This window comes from Amphiura filiformis, chromosome 14 (assembly GCF_039555335.1).
Source record: "Amphiura filiformis chromosome 14, Afil_fr2py, whole genome shotgun sequence".
Classification (NCBI taxonomy): domain Eukaryota; kingdom Metazoa; phylum Echinodermata; class Ophiuroidea; order Amphilepidida; family Amphiuridae; genus Amphiura; species Amphiura filiformis.
In genome coordinates this window covers 5,107,653-5,126,137 of record NC_092641.1, presented here as the reverse complement: position 1 = coordinate 5,126,137, position 18,485 = coordinate 5,107,653, and the positions used below count along the sequence as shown (strand labels likewise).

Sequence of the window (18,485 nt, the reverse complement as noted above, 5' to 3'; positions counted from 1 at the left end):
TTATTTTTGGCGTAAAACAATTCGTCGGCTGTATTCCATAGTGGCGTATAGTGATTTTTGGTCATTTTTTTGAAAATTGGCACATATGTTTTTAATGATGTTCTCTTTAATTTTTTCTAAGTCTCATCAGTCATAATTAGCTAATTAATTAGTAATTAATTAATTAAATGTGGCGTATAGTTACAAAATGATATTTTTTGTATTCAATAGTTGCGTATCGACCATACGCCACTTTTTTATACACATTTTATAATTATGAAATATCGGCAAAAATGAAAAACATCGTATGTCATAGTGGCGTACGCGTATCGGACCTATACGCCACAATGGAATACGAACGACGAAAAGTAACGCCATAGGGAATACACGGCGACCGAGGTGGCGTACGGTTAACGTTAGGTTAGGGTATTCCGTTTTGTTTGTTTTCCATAGTGACGTATAGTTTTATTTTCAGTTTGCCAGCAATAGTATGTATTTATTTCTTTTGAAAAATATATAACAATAAAATCTATTTAGTTTACTACAGAAATTTCACATCATTTACAAAATATAATGAATGTCTGATTTACACAACTCGATTTTAAATTGGCATTTCTTCAAACCCGATTTTCTCGAAAAGTTGTTTATTCGCGGCGCCCCACTATACGCCACTATGGAATACGGACGACGAATTTTGTCGCCCATGTTATATAAGACGACAGATGCGTGACAGAGGATAACAATAATACCTTTATTCTCTAACTGCTATATGCAAGGGTGAAAATTTGTTGTATAGAATGTGTGGGATAAAAAAGTTGAAACACAAATTAGCGGTCCCTTTAGTGGGGAGGATTATTTATCATCCCCTGGTCAAAAAGTGGGGGTATGTGAGAATGTATTCCCATCCTCCCCATGATCTATTGCCATGGCTACACAACATCTTATTTTCGTCAAAACGTTTTAATAACATTAAATGTCGGGTTTTTAAAGGTCATGGAAAACGTTTTAAAACAATCCCTTAGATTTGGAACCATACCTTTTATTAGAGCTAGAGAACTGTTACATCCCAATATTTCCAACCGTAACTGGCATGCACCATTACACTCATATGGCTCTACACGAATAAGAATAGTCTCAATCGGGCTGTCAAATAAGTTGGTAACAGACCCGTTCCCATCGATATTACCTGTGAAAAGCTGATATGAAGGAATTCAATGAGTAATGCGTTATACAGGGTGAGTAAAAAAAGTGCCATAGTGCAAAATACCCATCTTTATTTATAACCAAGTTATACTTTTTAAGTTTCAATACGTAATGTGCATGATATATTCATCAGTGACCTTGTGTGATAAAACGAAGTAATTAGCACTTACCGTTCGGTTTTTAGGACACGTTTTATAGCGACATCCAATCTTAATATTTTTCCACGAGACATCTAAATTTTGAATGTCAACACACTCTATGAAAGGTATATTTTGAATAACTGCCATTTTCTTAACCTCAATGGCACTGAAGTAGAATGGAGCACCCAAAGTTTCATTGTCCCTGGTCCTGATTGTTATTTTCATATTTACCTTTACATTAAAAAATATTCATTCTCTATAAAAGACACATACAAATGTGTGGACGGTTTATTCAAATGTCCAAAGGAAATGCGTGTACATTGAAGTGGAGTAAATTACAAAATATCTAGTAAGTTGGACATATTGGGAATAGAAAATTGGAGTTGGAGTCAGTTAAGTAATGTTAGCCAGTTAGTTTGAACCGACAAAATCAATTGAAAGAACGCAACAATCAACCTTGATCTAAGTAAAAATCAGTTTCAGATCTGGTGTCTTTATTGCGCATTGTGTACTCTCATTCAAAATACATGGTGCCTCTTGGACAAAAAGTTAAATTGCGTATCGCAGTAACATGACTCATAAAAATTAAACTGTAGTTGCGATTCACTTCATCTTTTCACACAAAATGATTATTGAGTATGGCATTTATAAAAACTTTCAACAATGGGAAATTTCAACTTGGTTCTTACGTAAATATCTATTCTTTGACCTATTGACTCGCCATGTATTTACAACGAGTCTTGTACAACGTCACACGTGATTATACAGCAGCTGATTCTTTACTCCTTACATTAAAATGTGCAGTGCGTTGTTCTTAAACAGGATTATTTAAAATCATGAATGCAAGTAAAACACTTCGTCGTCATCATTATCATCAGCATTATCATCATCGTTGTCATCATCATCATCATCATCATCATCATCATCCACATCATCAGCATCGTCGCCATCATCAGCATCATGTCATCGCTGTCTTTGTCGTCGTCTTCCTCTGCGTCATCATCATCGCCAACGTCGTCGTCCTCCCTCACCATCGTCATCGTCGCCAACATCATCATCATCTTCTTCTTCTTCAGTCCTCCAGTCATCTCCTTCGGATAGTAGAAATTCTCGTCAAAGAAGAACACCGTAAAATATTGCCATTTCGTATAATCACTGAATAGTTCTTTATACCTTCTTAGAGGTGTAAGAGTTATTCAATTCATGCGTTATATATTTCAGTTCTCTTCCGAAACTTTGCATCTGCACATAGTAGCTCATCACCCAGTTTGGATCATTTCCTTGGGTCACAAGACCAGCAACTGCCGTTGTCAACCCAAGGTACACCTGCATCCAGGAGCTTGATGTTGTACTTGTGTCCCAAAATGTAATGCCGTTGAGTCTTCCTTTACAAGCCCGGTTCGTGTAAAAGTATAGATGGTCTTTCTCGCTTGTGATTCGTGAGTCTGGAATCTGATGATTCTCCATTCCAAGTGCAGAAGAACATGCTGATAAATCTGAAATAAAATGGGATTTTTAAAATTCAGTAAACATGTGAATGTGTATCCAGGTGCCTAATAATAGAGATGGATCCCAAAAAGTATTGCCGTTGAGTCTGCCGTCTGACGGAAGATTAGGGTACCCAGAATAGAATTTATCGCTTGTGATTCGTGAGTCAGGAATCTGCTTATTCTCCATTCCAAGTGCAGAAGAACATGCTGATAAATCTGATATAAAAATTGATTTTTAAAATTCAGTAAACATGTGAGTCAGGAGTCGGGAATTTGACTCCCAAGTACATACATGCATGCATGGAAATGACCTGATGTTTATATTATAAAAAATGTATTATGCCAATATTGTGGGTTTTAATAGTACAGACAGAACAGTATACAGCAAAAGTCGATTGCTTTGGAACTGAATTTTCTACTTGAAATCGTTATCAGCTGCTACATAAGGGAAGCACCTGCTATTAGTCCGAATGGTCATTAGTCCAAAATGGTTAAAGTTATGGTTCAGCACGTTTTAGGGTTAGGATTAAGGTATGGATTGTAAGAATGGTAAACATTCTTAGCATTCATCACTGTTAAAATAGTATTGGTAGAACTATTTATAAGTGCTAGTACGTATCTGTATAACTACTACAAATCACATGTCTTCCTTCCGTACATACAATTGTAAAAACACGAGCCACAGTACAGGCTTCTATATAATACTGGCATTGAAATCCCCAATTAATTAATGAGATCGACATTGTGGTTCCTCACTTTATCTATACTACTATTCCTTATTTTTAAGCCGTTATGCACTCTGTTGGAGCATACCACAGAAGAAGAAGAAAACCGGTTTGTAATTTTGCAGAAACAATTTGAACTGACCCATCAAAAGTGAATGGTCAACCTACCAAATGTGGTCGATTCTGGTGTAGTTGATCCTGTTGTAGTTAAATCCTGAGTGGTTGATCCAGGGGCGGTCGATCCAGGAGTGGTTGAATCCGGGTCGGTTGATCCCTGGGTGGTTGATTCAGTTGTGCTCCCTCCATTGTGGTTGGAATTTGTAGTTGTAGTTGTAGTTGTAGGTTCACTACTTGACGGGGCATTTGATGTTGGACTCTCTGATGTGATACCTTCTGTGGTATGGAACGAGGTATAAATACAACAGTAATTACGATAGACCAGTGCCCTCTGGGGCTAGATGTCGTGTCTTGACCTTTAACACGACATCTAACTTCCGTCTTGTGTTTTCCCTGTTAGCCTTTACAATTAAAGTTCTGTTTATCACAATTTTATGTGTGCTGGTCTATCAGTAATGTATGTTTCCCAAAATGTATATTATACATGTATGGTATAGGAGGGGAGGACTTCCGAAATTTGACTTACAATACGACTATGATTGCTTAATCAAGAGCAAGGGTATTTCAGAAATTAATTTCAAATTGCTGGCACTAAAAATTAATATCGGTCGACTGAGGCCAAACATACATGTTTAGCCTTATGAAGCATCTCTAAGGACTGTGAACTAGTAATTTTGGATGGATTTACATTTAAAGCTTCTGTTTTACATCCAAATGTTATATTTTCACCTTCGAAAAAATATTTCGCCACCATTATCTGCGATTGATTACGTTCGGTAACTATGTAGGGGTATATGCGGTATGAGAACCGTGATACTTTTTGTGTGCTAACTGGTATCGGTATTTTTATATTATGAAACTCCTTAAGTCGAAGTTTTTGAGGACCCCCTACGTGATTGTCACGAATAGGTGGAAAATGGCCGTGTCTCATTACAACGGCAACCGAGGTGGCGTAAAATTAGGATAAGGTTAGGTTATTGCGTTTTGCCGTCAGCCGCATCACACAGTGACGTATTTTTAAACCGCATTTCGAGAAAATCGAATTTGAAAACTTAGCGATTTTCATTTGCTGCATACTCTTTATTAAAACATTATTGTCGATAAACACCTGGTTACAAACAATGCAAATTTACCATATTATCAATTCACTTATAACTATCAGAGCATTACTTATTCTGCAAAAAATCAATACATCAATATATGAAACAGTCGCGCAAATACGTCACTATGTAAAAGGAGAAAACAGCAATTTTAATGTACAATGACAAAGTCACACACATACGTCGAGCAAATACGTCACTGTATAGGTGAAACGACAAATTCTTCAAATTGCAGATACGACATACTTGGCTTGCGCATTATAGATTATCGGCAAATACGTCGTTATGTGATACAGACATTTCAAGGTTTTGCACTTACGACATAATTAAATTAATTAATATCTTACTAATTAAGCGAGTTTTCTCGACAGGAATCTTAGTAAGCCTTAGTCTTAAGGTGGCCTTGAGGCTGCTAAGCCTATCTAGCTCTCAAAGCGCACTCTAGCCGGATTTATTCAGGGTACTTTCTCTTTTTGGTTGAAATTTTGGCGGGAAAAATCCCGTTAAAATATTAAAGTAATATTTTTCCACAACTAAATATCATAGTCATGGAATCAATGATGCATCTGGTAGCTTAGATCATAACGTTCATATACTTAGTTGCAATTATCCCAGATAATTCTTGATTTGTTTTTACAGAGTCTTGAATTGTCGAGTTTTTTGATTAAAAAAGGTGCACTCGGTGTATTTTGAAACTTGAGGCATAACTCATTTTTAATTAGCCCCAAATCATAATTTATTATATACGCGTGTAGCAAACCCTAAATGGGAATATTTGGACGTTGTTTACGTAGCCTAAATTTGATTCGGTTTTATTTTCACAATATTTCTAGGGTGAGAATTTTGACCTGACATTTTTTTTTTTCGGATTTCCCATTTGGATTTTATAAATATTTGATATTTTGAATAAATAATACGACCATCGTGCTATCTACTGCTGATTTTTTCATGTTCTATTTGCGAATTTAGCATGAGTTCTTTATATCATGAAAACAAAATAAATGTTTACTAGTTTTCTCAGATCTCACATAAAGTTCTATAGCAAAATTATGTATATCTGATCCGTAAATTCTGTTTTAATACTGCATTATTGCTTCGTATCAAGTATTTACTATATCTTTACCAATTTTGTCCTTCTTCCATTGTATTAATTTGATATCCAACCTGGTATAATATAGGCATGCCAAAATTATATTGTAATACTTATGAAACGGACCCTTCCTCTCCCGAAGACGCTCCATGACAGCATGTTGACGCCGAAGATTGTGTCTCGATTCCGGGCTCGATTCAATTACAAGCCTGGCCCACAGGCTAACGAAGCCCCAAGGCTATGGTAGCCGTGCTTCGGGAAACGCGTTTTCAGTTAACCCTGGTCTTACGACCTCATCCATGAGGCTAGACAGGCTAACTGCTAAGCCACTTTTAGCCAAATTTGCTTTTTGAGGCGTGGTGTTTGGTGAATATATAGAGTAGAACATAACAAACGAATGTACCAATTTTTCTCAAAAATGTCGAATACGTCACTATGTGATACAGCCGATGTTGCATGTTTTCCATAGTGACGTATCGTTTGTTTTGTATTTATTGCTTTCAATTTGCCAGTAATCATGTGTCTTTATTTCTTTTGAAAGTTATATTTAGATAACATCTGTTTAGTTTACTACAGAAATTTCACATCAATTACAAAATACTCAAAATCATACTAAAAATGAATGTCTGATTTACACAACTAGATTTTTATATTGACATTTCTTCAAACCCGATTTTCTCGAAAAGTTGTTTATTCGCGATGTCCCACGATACATCCGACGAAATCTGCCATGTGCCAACTTGACTCTCCCTTTCCGAATTCCCATTTTGAATATTTACTACGTTTGTAGCGTAGATATTGGTGGAAAATAAAATACGCTTATGAGCATGATCAGACCTACCTTTGATGTCGACTACAAAATCACATGTCTCGTTGTTCTTGCTGTTGTCTCCTGTTACGCACGTGACCGTTGTTTGTCCTATAGGAAACTGGGATCCAGATGCCGGGTTACACACTACGCTCACCTCACCAGAGTTATCTGTAGCAGTAGGAGTCTGGTATACAACCATAGCGGTGGCTTTGCCTGGATCCGTCTCCAATTCCATGTCTGTAGGGCATGACTCGATCGCTGGTACTTCTACATCTAAAATGAGGAACGATGTAACATGTAGCATGTAGAACTAGTAATAGTTATTCCACGACTGGCTTTGGTTAGTACATGTATAAAGACTAGAAGTCGATGCCTATAATGACGGGTGAAGACGCAACCAGTGATAAGTCTTATATATTACTTGCTCCGCGAGATTCTGCACTGTACCATTTCAGTTGACACTGGCATTGAATTTGCGATTTAAATATAATTGCATATATTACATTGCCCCATAGGCATCTGTGTTGTAATATCGGGCTGTCGACAGCCCGCCTGAGAATACAAACTGGACGATACTATTGTCAACGACCGAATCTGCAAACAAACATTATATGTGATCATGGTGATGCGATCAAGCAAAATCAGTCGGAACTCGGAATATTGATTTTGAGATAGCCATACAAAGGAAATATTTCCTTTTGTTTCCTGTTGTTTCGGAACTCTTTAATTGCTCATACCTTTGGAAATGGTTGTTCAATTTCAATGGGGTTTTCTGCAAAATCCAGATTTGTAAATGGTTTTTACTATCCTATAAGAAACTGAAAATTTAATATTTCCGAGTTCCGGCTGATTTTGGTTGATCGCATCACATATTGTCCTAGGTTTCTGATGGTATAAAAAACTTTTTTGCGCAAGTTGCACCTTTAAGGAAAATGTCCCTTACATCTTATCACTCACATTACTATTCCGACCAGATGCGAAACTTTTACTATTTTTCATGTTTTTTTTTCTTCAAAATAAAGGCATGCTAGTTGTGCGGGCCCTTTCCCGCGCTCGCGTGTGGGGGTGTATCTATAATATGTGTGTACGTTTGTTGTGTGGGTGGACCGACTTGCCTTTTATATCAACTTGAAAGTCGCATGTTACGCTGTTCTCGCTGTGGTCTCCTGCTAGTAGCAGGAGACCACAGCAGAAAAAAATTTGGGCGACTTTTCAACATTGGCTCCCGCGATTTTCGATAGTTTCATGCCCCATAGAAACCAATGGTAAAGAGAAAAATTGGGCGACTTTTCGATTATTTGACCCGCGATTCGGGCTGAAATCTTTTGGCAACCCTGCCTGCTACGCACGTGACCGTTGTTTGTCCAATAGTAAATACTGATTCAGATGGTGGGTAGCACACTACACTCACTTCAGCACCAGATTGATCTGCAGCAGTGGGATTCTGGTACATAACCATGGCGGTGGCTTTACCGGGATCTGCCTCCATATTTTGGTTTGCTGGACATGAAACCGTCACTGGTGCTTGTCGTATGTCTGGATGAACAAAAAACTCAGATCTTGACTTTTGTACGCCACGCAAAGTAAACGTAATTTCCAAAGATAAAGATGATGATGATGATGATGATGATGATGATGATGATGATGATGATGATGATGATGATGATGATGATGATGATGACGATAACGATGATAATAACAATAAAAATAATTACACTAATAACAATAACAAGGAATAGTTTCTTACCACAATATGTAGCGCGGTTCATAAGTTCATCAAGTATGTCCTTCTCCCAATGTTGTCTCATAATCAATAAACTTGGGTCATCGATAAACCACAGGTCGGGTTCTTCATATTTCTCTACCCTTTTTGGACACGATTTTGCATGTTTAGGTGCTACCACTCCTTGACAAAAACATATTTCCTTATATGGAAGAGACCATCTTAAGACACTACCTTTAGAAGGATCTGGTCTTTTTTCAAGAATACAAACGGTTGTCTGCACCACAACTAGATGAGCTGTTAATATATTGACAAAATAGTGAACCAATTGTAAAAAAAGTATAAAAGGTCACTATCATTGTTGTAAGATCAAACAGAAATTGCCTCAGAAACCCTTGCACGCAGCTATCTCGTCAGGTCAGTGACATTATTTTTATTTGTTTATTTATAGAACAGCAAAATTAGACCAGCAAGCAAGGGCTTCCAGGTCCAGCAGAAATGTCAAATTAAGCAATGACATCTGAGACATGACTGGACCCACCTTTGCAAACTGGTCATAAAACGTAAACAAAGGTATTGCACTATATATACCCATAAAAATTACCAAGATAATAACACATTAAAAGTACAATTTTTAAAATAGCACTATATTAAAAGCATAAAGCCCCAATAAGCATAATAAAATACACCCCACATATTATGATAATGCCCCCTCCCCCATCTACATAACCAAACACAATATTGGCACTAAGGATTACATTGACTGGACTGAAAGTAATATCTAAAGTGGGATTAACAAATTAATATCCGTAATGTGCCGGGTCTGATTTACCATTGGGCCAAATAGGTTCGGGTCCATAGACCCCCAACATTTTGGGACCCCAACAATTGCCCTGTGCATCTTCCTTTTTATCCCCAAAATATACCATGTTTTGATCCTAAATATGGTAAAATCGCACAATTGTGCGCAATGGCCCTTTATATAGCAAATGTCGTCTTCATTTTGGGCTAAAATAGTTTGACATGGAAATTTTTTTTCGCACACGTCGCGTACAAATGTCCTAGTAAAATCGGAATATCTAAATTTAAGTTCCGTAGATCTTATGCGTAAAACTTGGCAACTTGAGTGCACATGCCTTCCTCACGATGAGTTTGGGCCTCCAATTTTTGCCCTGGTACAGGGCCCTCAAAAAGGCAAATCCGGACCTGGTAATGTGACTGGGAAGGTCAAAGCATTTTTAGGGAAGCGTTGGATGGTGTGATAAAGAAAAGCATCAGTTTTGAATTGAGATGGTGAAAAATAAGGTGACTAGGATCTCCACTATTCGAATTAATTTTATTTCAAATCTGACAGTTCTTAATTATTACCATCGTAAACATTCAAACCCTGTAATTTCAAAACGGAGAAAAGATAATGAAACCTTTTCTATCCACGACCATGTTAATTAATTGAACTTTTCATCATATTAATGTTAATGTCTACTTTGCCAATTAATGGATACTCATCACTTGGCGGTGCTATAAAAAATTCCACTACATACATTTTAAGTGCTTCCAGTGCAAAATTCTCTCATTAAAAAGATCATTAAGGGCGTTAATTTATTTCTTCATGTGTCGAGGCAATTAACAAAGTGCAAACTTAACGTTCTGTACCAAAGCCGTTCTGCACTGTCGATTATCCCAATAAAAATACACACAAACAAACCTTTTTGTAATATTTTCAAAAGGACACGTAAAGATTGCCTACAGAGAGTTTTATAAAAGCTAAAAACACTTAATAAATTTAAGACTTCTTAAAATGTTGCCATATATAAATGTATCTGATATTGAGCTTTTTGGGAAAACAACGTTTGCTCTCAATTTCTGATAGATTTATTGAACTTGGAAAACGTGACCAGAGTTACCCCTGCTTGCTAAAGCTACCCTGTTCTACGGTAGGCTTTACTCCACATCTTGAGCTCAACCATCTGTCTATGACTGTTGAATACATATACACCAAGCACAAAAAGAAATTCGTCAGTTATAGTCGTCCTTGCTTCTTTTGAAATATACATTTTCTAATTGGACTTTGCTTTCTTATTTGACACCCTGTTCGTGAAAACCGAGATATGCGTCTTCAAACCCTCAAACCCCAAAATCAAAAGTTGCAATTTTGACGATTTTCAATGGGAACGCATCGTTGTATTGCATACAGGCACCACGGACCAATCAACTGTGCTTGTTACATAATGTGTGCTTTATTGATTGCCCGTACTCTCTAAATGTAAAAGAGTGTAAAACCACTCTGAATTTCAGAGTGAATTTAAGTTAGCTCTAAAAGAGTGGGTTTTAGCTCTAAAAGAGTGAAAACAGTACACATAATTTCACTCGCGATTTCGAGTGAGCCTCACTCGCTCAAAAGTGGCGCAAAATCTCACTCTTTCTTGGTGTGAGCTGTAAGCCAATCAGAAATCGGCCGATGTTTGTTGAACTTGTCTAACAAAATGGCGAACAGTGTGTGAATGAATGGCGAAAAGAAAGCGGATTTGATGAAGAAATAGACAGCATACTCAATAGTGATTACATTTATGTGTAGGTCATAACTCGTAGCAAGTATACACTTGGTCTGGAGACAACGGCGGCAGTAAGCTTAAGTCATATGTGAGCAGTTTGTTACCGCGGCCCTGATTTGGTAAAATGATCTAACTTGAAATTAAAATCGCTGTTTCGAGAAAAAGAGCTTTAAAGTTTGAAGACTTGACGGTTTTCTTTTTGAAAAAAATAAATTAATAAACAGATCTAATGTCTTAGAAAATATAAAAATATCATTATTTGGTGGCATGTTGGTGATTTTAGGATGTCACCAGTGGAAAGAGCGCTCTCACATTATACATGATATGGATTTATCTCAAAATGTCCAAATTTCAAGTTAGATAGTTTTACCAAATCAGGGCCGACCGGCCCAGTGCCGGTTTACATGTACGCATATGTAAGCTTATGTAGGTTACGCCGCGTCACGCTTCTCCAGACTGGGACCGTAAACATGGTATTTGCCAAGTGTTATGTCCTACACCTAAGTGTACTCACCATTGAACAGTTTGACTATTAGCTTCACTAAATCCATAGTTTTTCATCATTCATCCCACACTGAAGTTCGACACATTGTGTATGTGCTTAAGCTTTAGACCAGTTCAATATTCCTAGACCGGGCCCTACCCTAACCTGGGGCCTAGCCTCACAACAATTTAAAGCACATAGTAGCTGTTATGAACTGCTGTGATATTCTTGTAGCCTATATAAAATAGGCCTAAATGACTGAATAAATAAATAAATGCTCTTTTCTGATTCACTCTTTTCCGGAGTGAATTTTTTCACTCTTTCTTGAGAGTGAGCTTAACTCTAAAAGAGTTGTCACTCAGATGGCTCTTTGAAAGAGTGAGATTTCATTCTTTTTGAGTGATTTTTCACTCTTTTACATTTAGAGAGTAGTGTTTGATGGTTTGGAGGCACATATCTTGGTCAAATCGTGTTCGATTTTGACGAACAGGGTGTCAAATAAGAAAGTAAAGTCCACTTAAAAATGTATTTTACAGAATAATCCAACATTATCAGGTTGTTGAACAGCAAGGATGACTATAACTGACGAGTTTCCTTTTGTGTCTGGTGTAGTTTATTGCATTGTGACATTGGAGATCAGACACTTTGGTGTTTAACACAATCGGCGACAATAATAACGCAAAATCGACGACAACACTTAGAGCAGCTGTAGCAGTAGGGTTAGAGTTCATCCTCCAAATTTTAGTGGCATTATGGTTTACAGATCTTGTAAGCCATGAGTGCTATCTTTCTCCTTGAATCCATTGACTTTCTCCTTGAATACATTGAATACATTAACTTTTACATTGATTACATTGACTTTCCCCCGCTAGCTGCGTAATCGTCAACGATTACTATAATGGGAAGAATCACTGAACATGCGACATACCGACAATAACCATTTATACCACGCCGTGGCGTTGCTAATGGTGGCAGCTTTCCGCCCTGATATTTAAGTTCGATAGACCTTGTTTGTGCCTTTTGACCCATTTTTGACAATTATCGTCAATTTCCCCCTCCCCCTTAAAAGTTGCCCCCTTCCCCCCTTTTGAATATGTTCTGGCTACACCACTGATGTGTCTTTTCTGCATGACCACAGTTGCTCTATTGGCATGTCAGTTGTTCAATGATGGCTAATTTTGCATGGGTAAGACCCTCGACATTCAACTTCAGTATCGCGATACCCTTACCCTTAAAGAGCGCCAAGCTGGGGGCCACGGCGCGCCGAGCTTAAGTCCTATCTTCGGTTCGACAAAACAAAAATGCTGAAACACTACCAGAGAAAGTATATGACAACATCTTGGGATTCCACGCTATAATACAACAACCAATACCCCACACGGACTGTCATTTGCTGGGTTTGGCAGGAAAAGGTGTTATGTATTTGAACAACATCCAGAGCTGGTGGAGTAGGAATATATGGTGACCAGTTGAAGAAGATATCAGCATACTCTACTGAGTCCCAGCTCCCTTTTAGACGAGACATGACATGTTTAGGTAATGATAGAAAGAACTAGAGAAGATCCCACCAACACCCAATGGTTTTTATGCAAATTGTCACTCAAACAAAATTCTCACTCAAAACAAATCCTAAATTGCAACAGCCAATACCCCACACGTTAAATGGTGATTTCTGAACAATTATCATCCATGCAGATTGTTTTCTCTCTAACTAGAAAATCTAGAAAAAAGTGTATAAATAATCGTTAACCCTGTTCTTACATTATCCCTCCAGGTGCACCAAATGTTCAAATACAGAAAAAATTACCGGGCGAATAAATTTGGACGTAAGTCAAGAAATAGACATCAAAAACTCAAAAATCTAAACATCAGCGTGTAGCCCATTTTATTCTGTATCTTATACACCAATTTGACTGAAATGAGCGATCACATAACGCATACGTCAAGTTACTTCATTCCAAGTTTGAAAGAAAGATCATTCAACACAATGCACATTAGGGGTTAACTGTCAATGAGATGTTGTTCTGTGAAATCCTTTTCGTTCTTTTTAAACAATCTGTGTCTTGAAAAACATTTAATTAGGTTTTGTTCAAATTTGAAAACCTGCACGATATTGAAAATGAAAGCTTGCATGTAACTTGATGCTCGGTATTTGTAAATATATTTTTTCGTTAATGTTGATGTAAATGTTGCATACAGAATTATTGCATAAAGAATTCCAGCTGGCTTAAAATAATATCTCACACGCATTAATGTTTTTGGAATATTTCCAATAAATTGTAATGCAAAGTTTAAATCTTTCAAAACTTCAACATTAATGTTGCATGATATCGAAAATTACACGTAAAGCTGTAAGCACTTGATCATTGTTATTCTTGGCTCAAATGTTCTTTGGAAAGTTAAAATATAACATATCTGCACGACATAAAGAGTTGAAGTTGGAAAGCTTCCAATTGCAAAAATCAAAGTTTTTTCGGACAAATTGTTATTTATCTTCAATGACATAACACCGTCGGATTATAACATAGATAATATGGACTAAATTTAATGAGATACACATAACTTTAGGAAGCGTTGAGCAAGTATGAAAAAAGCGCCTGTTGATCAAACTTGGAATGAACTGCATAGATGCAGGCACTATGCAATCGTTCATATCTACACAACCAGTCAACCGAATCACATTACGTTTGGGAATTGGAAAGAACCTTCTGATAAATCATGCATGACTCAATTACAAATCTCTACATCCTTTTCTTCTTGTCTATTGATATTTTGAATAGTGTTTATCTTTCCATACACTTCTAGTGCCCGTTTCTATTCATCGTTATGTATTCTTCTCCCGTGCATTATTTTCGCGAACTACCCTTCACAGCCCAAATTATATAAACCTGCACGCTAAACAATGCATTATCTAAAACCTGCACGCTAAACAATAGATTCTAGATAATACGTGCACGCTCAAATACTAGAAATACTTCTTTCACATAACCATAAAGTAGAGTTAGGTGGCGCTTTAGACACAGAGATCACATAACTATATAATTGTCTGTTCGATATATATACCAACAAAAAAGTACAAATATACATTCTGTGGTGTTAAAATGGTATAGTTACAAACGGTGTTCTATAATAGTGTACAATTACCGAATAAGGTGCAACTCGCTAGACTTGAGTCCAGTCCTCGTTTACGGAGTTTAGGATTAGGGTTTAGGGTTGGGATAGGGCAGTCTTGTAATAAGACTAGTAGAGTTGCACCCTTGCAAATATCATTGTCATAAATTATGATTAATGACCTCAAATAAATCAAACATCAAATGAGAATAATCGAGCTTCTATTAATTAAAAAGGGCCAAAAACAGGTGGATCATAATTATACAAGATGACACCATTGCAAAATATTCAGCATTTTACAAATGAAATACATGTAGGCCTATATCTAAAATAACATAGCCGGGCCAGGAAACACACACTAGCGCATAATATCATGATCATGCTTTATAATACCATAGGCCTTCAAACACATGTGTTTGAAGGCCTATGATAATACTGAACAAATTGTTAAATCCCAATGTCGTGTGTTTTAATATAAGTAGTTCAAATTATAGAGCTATAAAGTCCAGTTGATATTCACCGTAGTACTAGTCTGACATCTAAATCGATCGTTTCCAACTGGTTCAGTGCTCTCTGTGTTCGAAACCACAATATTAAATGATCACAACATAAAGTCAAGTCAATTAAACCATGCGTGAATAAGTTACCTAAGTATGACGTATGGCGCAATCGATACCATTGATTACAGGGATTGATTTTCTTTACCAGTTAAATGCTACGTAGCTGGTCAATGTCCTGACGGTGTTTTTAAATGTAAGATATTTTCCCTAATATTAAAACTAATATAATGAATGCAGCAATTAATATTGCCTATTGTTTTAATAGGCCTACACTCAAAGTGTATGACGGATAATGTACTCGTGCAAATGCATTCGTCAAGATAATTGCACTTGCCATGGAGTTATTGCATTTAGCTTTCGAGCCTATCGGCTCTCAAGCTAAATGCAATAACTCCACGGCGCGTGCGATTATCTTGACGAATGCATTGCACTCAGTTCATTATCCTTATCCTAATAGATAGCGCCCTGATCGATTCTTCCTGCATATCAATATGCTTCATTTACATTACATTACAGAGATCGGACACTAATCCCTACCATAACAAACCATGTATAGACTCTACATGCAAATACAGGTGATATAACAGGTCTATATTACAGGATTAGATTAGTAAACTATGATCTATTTGCAAGTATTATATTGATTGAGCAGGAAAGATTTGCTACTATTTTTTTGTATAGTAGTCTAGTTGCCGGCGTGCGTTATTTCTTTCTGCAACCATAATGGGCCACAATGCGATAACACATAGTACATACATGTAATTAATAGGCCTATGAGGCTAGATATAACACGAGTTTATTACCATTATTATTTCCTCTTACTTAAAAATAAAATAAAAATATTAAAATTCTATAACGGTTTACCTGGGGTTCGAACCCACAACCTTTGTATCCATAGTCTAATGCCTACACGACTGTGCTATGATTCGTTGTGCCAGAAAGGTGTTTGTTTATGATACTTATTGATTACGGAATAAACTGCATACACACAATATACTATTACTAGTATACACCTATCAGACTTCGCCATTACTGCGGTGTCCCCGATGTAAAACTGCGGTGTCCCGAGGTCGGGGGTTCTATCCATTATTTATTGTGTGCTATACAGAATTGTACCCGGGAATTGTACACAATAGTGATATTCAATACACAATCATGAGTATTGAATTACGAATTAAATCTCCCGCTCTGGTACATCTGTGTTGCCGTCAATAGAGGTCCAAATACAGTAAACGCTTCTCGGATTGGTGTATAATAAATACGAATATAATCCTAACCCTAACCCTAACCCTTACCCTAACCCTAACCCTAACCCCTAACCCTAACCCTAACCCTAACCCTAACCCTAACCCTAACCCTAACCCCTAACCCTAACCCCTAACCCCTAACCATAACCATAAGACCCTAACCCTAAGACCCTAACCCTGACAATAATGAACCTTGCCTCGGACTATGCGGTTAGTGATATATTGCGGCCCATTATGGTTGCAGAAAGAAATTGTTTATGTCCTCTTTTGCACAATTACTGTATTTTTGTGGGACCTGAATTTCAAATTTTTATGATGATGACATAGACTCGCTTGCCAGTCCTATATACGCCGTACCTATGTATATTGAGGACTGGCTTACGTCATTTTGGATGTCAATGGGAATTACACACTTAACGATTTGCGCCGGTTAGAAACTTGAAAAAAAATCTTTAAAATTTCATCAATGTATATAAATGTGGTACCAACTGTATTGTGCTTGATAATTTAAGACTCGGTTGAAACAAAATTAAGGATCGAAAGCATTTAAGTGTCCAAAAAGGAATCGGGAACGAAAATATCCGATCTTTGCGATCAAAAACACAAAATTACAACTTTAAACATACTATTGGCAAAAAGACATTATTACCAAACAATATAGAATAGAAAATTTGACATCATTTTCTCAAAATAATGAAAAATTTGCTCACTAGACATCGAAAAGTACGCAATCCAATTCCCGTTCAAACGCGTGGGAAACTGAAAGTGCATAATCGTGACTAATGATGACATGTATGATGCAAACTCATAGGTGTTGTGCGTTTGGCAAGTTGGGAGGGTGGGGGTTCAAAATGACCCCATAGGATTATAAAATTGCTCAAATACCTCTTTCAAATATATCAAATTATTTACATAAATAAACAAAACAAATAAATAAATAAATAAATAAATAAATAAACGAAAAAATTGAACAAATTTTAGCGTAGCATTAAAATCATAAATATAACCATTGCTGGCAGGAGGACTCGAACCAACGATATTGATATCAGCAGTCTGATGCTCTACCATTGAGCTAAATGACAGCATCTAGTGAGCGTCGAGTTTTTAGCTTATACAGTGTTTGTCTGTGATAATGTCGCCTCGTGAAAGAAAGAAATATAAAATCTCAATTTGTAATTTAAATGTATTTGATAATTTTCTAACCTATATTTTCTTTCGAGCAGGGACAAATATTTCCCCTTTATCTAATTTGACCGCTATATAAGAATCTATTTCTTTTATTACTGATTTAATTCCGCGATTTGTTCCATTAAGCAATATCAAAGATTAATGTCACACATCTCACAACAGATATTTAGTTGGTCTAGTGGTCTTTCACAGTGCTGTTTAACAGGGAGGTACCGAGATCGATTCCCACCTCTGCCTGCAATTTTTTTTAAAGACTGGGAAATAATAACCTGACATTCGCCGCTGACATTCGTACTTCAGTAGCGGAGTTATAACTTGTTAAACTTTGCTCCTTCCGAAGGGTACATTATTTTGGCACTACATTATTTCTTTCTTTTTTTTCACATTGCTGGTATTAAATATCAAATGGTCATAATTGGCGGTCACTTCAAATCATCCCCAACTGAACTAGGTTCAGGAATTTCCTCTCATTGTTTTATTGTTGGTTAACCCACCACTTGAGAATAAAGGACTATGATAGGTGCAACAGGATTACCTACGGGATTATCTCAAGGATATAATTCTGTTCTCCATCCTTTTCTTACATCTTCTCTGATATGTGCTAGTGTCAATGGTTATTGTTAAAAGGCAATAAGGTGTGTAATTGCAATATTTCCTCTGAATAGGAAAGACTCTCTACATCGAGTTATGTATGCTGGTGGTTCGCAATACTGTTATTTAAGAGAAGGTATCTTCCAAATCCAAATTCAAATGAAATACAATTTTCGTATGTGGTGCGCAACAAAATAAGCTATGTACTACATTTTTTAATTTTTTGATTTTGATGTCTATTTCACGACTTACGTTCAATTTTATTCGCTCGGTAATTTTTTCTGGGACACCCTGTATGCGACCAAGTGACTTGTACTAATGTTGGGACCATGCGGAGCCATAACAACAATCAGACTTCAAGGGCAGAGGAAATC

The 18,485-nt window shown here is 36.8% G+C and overlaps 1 protein-coding gene across 1 annotated transcript; it reads right to left on the bottom strand.

Annotated features, from left to right (window-relative positions):
• Positions 1-2,489: 2,489 nt before the first annotated feature.
• On the bottom strand, positions 2,490-6,992 carry LOC140169129 (uncharacterized). Its single transcript, XM_072192388.1, has 4 exons — positions 6,686-6,992; positions 3,706-3,930; positions 2,909-3,028; positions 2,490-2,818 (listed from the first exon to the last, which is right to left on the bottom strand). The coding sequence occupies exons 1-4, from the start codon at positions 6,957-6,959 to the stop codon at positions 2,490-2,492; spliced, it is 948 nt and encodes a 315-aa protein (XP_072048489.1). The 5' UTR covers positions 6,960-6,992.
• Between the last annotated feature and the right edge of the window lie 11,493 nt (positions 6,993-18,485).

Bases quoted from the DNA above. Each gene is read 5' to 3' on its own strand.
- LOC140169129 (XM_072192388.1), bottom strand. From the start codon at position 6,959: ATGCTACATGTTACATCGTTCCTCATTTTAGATGTAGAAGTACCAGCG. The intron at 3,029-3,705 runs GTAGGTTGACCA...TTTTTATATCAG, and splicing joins ACCAGAATCGACCACATTTG to ATTTATCAGCATGTTCTTCT. The intron at 2,819-2,908 runs GCAATACTTTTT...ATTTTATTTCAG, and splicing joins GTCAGACGGCAGACTCAACG to ATTTATCAGCATGTTCTTCT.